This window comes from Ostrinia furnacalis, unplaced genomic scaffold (genome assembly GCF_004193835.3).
Source record: "Ostrinia furnacalis isolate ACB-3 unplaced genomic scaffold, ASM419383v2 OfSCF0767, whole genome shotgun sequence".
Classification (NCBI taxonomy): Eukaryota; Metazoa; Arthropoda; class Insecta; order Lepidoptera; family Crambidae; genus Ostrinia; species Ostrinia furnacalis.
In genome coordinates, this window is record NW_021131006.1 from 166,182 (window position 1) to 169,680 (window position 3,499).

General features: G+C 39.0%; 1 protein-coding gene across 1 annotated transcript; it reads left to right on the forward strand.

The window, feature by feature from the left end:
* The first annotated feature begins 1,131 nt into the window (after window positions 1-1,131).
* LOC114349993 (uncharacterized) lies at window positions 1,132-2,922 on the forward strand. Its single transcript, XM_028300609.1, has 2 exons — window positions 1,132-1,277; window positions 2,109-2,922. The coding sequence occupies exons 1-2, from the start codon at window positions 1,169-1,171 to the stop codon at window positions 2,813-2,815; spliced, it is 816 nt and encodes a 271-aa protein (XP_028156410.1). The 5' UTR covers window positions 1,132-1,168; the 3' UTR covers window positions 2,816-2,922.
* Window positions 2,923-3,499: the final 577 nt, after the last annotated feature.

The window sequence follows — 3,499 nt, forward strand, 5'->3', positions numbered from 1 at the left end:
TCAATTTCATTCTCAGCTATTTGAAGTTTTATTTCCAAATCTTGATTTTTTTTCTTTTAGTGTTTCTAAGTCATTTATATCTAGTCCCAGATCAAGGCAACTTCGACTTAGATGACTGCAGCTATTTAATGTTGATTCATTAAAGAAATCTTCTTCATCGCTTAACGACTGAAAAGAGTTTTCAGTTGAGATATGGTATGAAAGTTTGGGGTTTTGTGATGCATTCTTATTTTCTGTCGATTTTTCTGCTTGCTTTTGTGTTCGTCCTTGTGCCAGTTTTGGAGTACTTCGCTTTGAGATCAAGATGGCTTTCGATGTCTTTTCTGTACATATTTGATATTTCCAGTTTGTTCTTCTTTGCGGCGACATTAGATAGAATACATTTTCATTAACATTTGCACATTTAATGTGATATGTGTTCTTACAGTTGGAGCAAGTTAAATTGCGTCTGTGAGTACTCATTAGTGTCTTCAAGTTCGCTCGAGGATTCTATCATTATCGGTTTAGCCAAACGCATGTCTTCTTGGTCTAAACTTCTGCGATGCATAATTTATGTTTGTAGATTCGCTAAGATGTTGCCACGACGTGGTCACATATCCGCCTTTGATTTAGAGTACGCTGAATTGTTGATTTTTAGAGAAGTACAACGCTTTCATTTTGCTAAAGAGTTTGCCGACTTGCAGGTGGGCAAGACTTGCAGTCGTTCGCTTCAACGCCTTTGCCCGTTCTTGAGTGACGGTTTGATTAGAGTAGGTGGACGACTGAGTAATTCACAGTTGGAATCTCATCAGAAACACCCTATTATTCTACCGCGTAGGGATCACATTGTTGAGTTGTTGGTTGACTATTACCACAAGGTTAATTGTCACGCTGGTCCCGATTTATTGATGTCGCTTCTGCGCCAGAAATATTGGATATTGTCTGCGCGTAGCCTTATTCGCAACAGATTTCATAAATGCCTGCCTTGTTTTCGCTTGCGCCCCAAGCCAACATTTCCAATGATGGCTGATCATCGCTCTTGTCGTGTTGTTGAAACCGCTAAGCCCTTTGTACACACAGGTACAGATTACGCTGGACCGTTCAAGGTCACTGTATCTCGTGGTCGTGGAATCCGCTCTACAAANATGGGATCCGCTCTACAAAGGCGTATGTTTGTTTGTTTGTCTGCATGACAACACGCGCAGTTCATATTGAACTCGTTGGTGATTTGAGCACAGGTGGTTTCTTGGGTGCTTTCAAACGCTTTTTGTCTCGCCGGGGTCCCGTAAGTCACATTTCAAAGACAAAGACAAAGACATTTATTTGCAAAGAATAGGTTGATACAGATAGTGTTGTAAATACAGAGTGCTCTATTCTGCTAAAATACATTAACATGCAAATTTTTTGTCCAGAAATTCCTGAACACTGTAAAAGCAGGAAGTGGTTAGCCATTCCCTAAGCTTTCTGGTCATTACTTTTGCAGGACCTATTTTAAATCTTTCAGGAATTTTGTTATAAACCTTAATGCACATAGAATAACAATTTTTATGACAAAGTGCGATTTTTGGGCAGAAGTCAAATACTAGTCTATTTGCTGACCTTGTGTTTCTCGGGTTTACCTCAGCAGCATTTTTAAACAATTTTGGATGTTGTGTTACAAATTTGTAAAAGTCAAGTATGTACATCCCGGGAACAGTGAGTTTGCCTAGTTTCACAAATAATTGTTTACATGTTTCAAAGGGCCCTTTACAACATAGAGCTCGTATGCATTTTTTGAGCTATGAAAACCCTTTGTATATCGGTACCATTTCCCCAAAGTATGAGCCCATAGCTTATAACAGAAGCAACATATCCGTAGTAGGCACTTAACGATACACTCAGAGAAGTAATTCTTGTCAATCTTCGAAGGACGTAAACAAATCTATTATTTTTTTTACACACATTGTCAATATGGCATGAAAAGTTCAAGTTTTTGTCCAATAAGATACCTAAAAATGTCAAATTATTTACGTGGTCCAAGGTTATTTCATTATTATAATTTATGTCCATTTTAATTTCTTTACGTCCTTTTACATTGAATTGTATATATTTCGTTTTAGCTAAATTAGCAGTCAGATTATTAAGGTTTNATTCGGACAATGGCACAAATTATATTGGAGCTAAACGGATGCTTTCCGAGTTGCATACGTTTTTGAGCTCAAAATATTTTCGTACAGAGTTCGCTCACATTTTAGCTGAAAACCGCATTAATTGGATTTTGAATACGCCCGCAGCAAGCCATTTCGGCGGCAATTGGGAAACCAATGTAAAGAGCCTTAAGTCTCACTTATACCGCGTTATTGGTGAGCAAATTCTTAGTTTTGAAGAGTTGAGTACAGTGCTTGCGCAAGTAGAGGCTGTAATGAACAGTAGACCGCTGTGTAGGACGCTCTCTAGCGACCCATCTGAGCCTTTAGCTTTGACTCCCGCGCATTTTCTTACTTTGACGCCGCTTAAGTATTTGCCCGCTAGAAATATTGATGAAGATAGATTACATCTACTTTCGCGACACTCTTTGTTAGATAGATTGGTTCAATCGTTTTGGAAACGATGGAAGTCTGAGTACTTGCATACTTTGCAGTCGCGACAGAAGTGGAACACGTCTGCTAACCCTATCACTGTCGGGACTGTTGTAGTTCTCTCCACAGAGAACGTACCACCGCTTCATTGGCCCTTGGGCATAGTTGAGGAAGTTTTTCCGGGTTCTAATGGGGTCACTCGCATTGTCCGCGTCAGGACTACAACCGGATCATATCTACGCCCGGTTATACGTCTCTGTCCCTTACCTAATCAGTAAGACTTCTCTCGCAAGCAAGTTAGGTTAGGAATTTAGTTTAGTTTAGATTAGTTACATGCCTCATTGGAATTTTGTTTGAAGGTGATCCTTCAAGAGGGGGGGGAATGGTTGCGCNGTTACAGTCGTTTTCACCAACACATAGGATTACTATATCCTTTGGGTTCAAGTTTAATGTATCAAGTCCCTTCAAAACCTCTTCAGTAGGTGCGTATGTTTTTATGGTTGAAAATATACTATATTTTTCATATGGGCCGTTTTTCCTCAAATCGGTCATTCTTGCCGCCAGACCAGTGCACTGTTGAGTACCAAATATGTGTATTTTGCGAGGTGTAGGTATCTGATTGACTGGGGGCATGACGTTGCAGAGTTCTTTTTTGTTGTTGTGACTAGTCGAAATATTGTTTTCTTGATCAGATTTTTTATCGAGTATTTGTGTTTCTTTTTCAGCGTAGGTTGGCTAAATATTTGCCGGCCTTTGGTTGACGAGATAATCAATTGATCCATGTTCTGGGTGTTTTAGCTCGAGAGAATTAAATGGCGTTCTTCCAGTATTTTCTAGTATAGTTCGATTAATACTTGTCCGATCTTTACTTGATGAACGTTTTTTATCCGTAGTTTTACAAATTTCAGTTAGTGTATGTATTTTCAGCTTGTATTCTTCTAATTGGTTTTTTAATGTTCCAT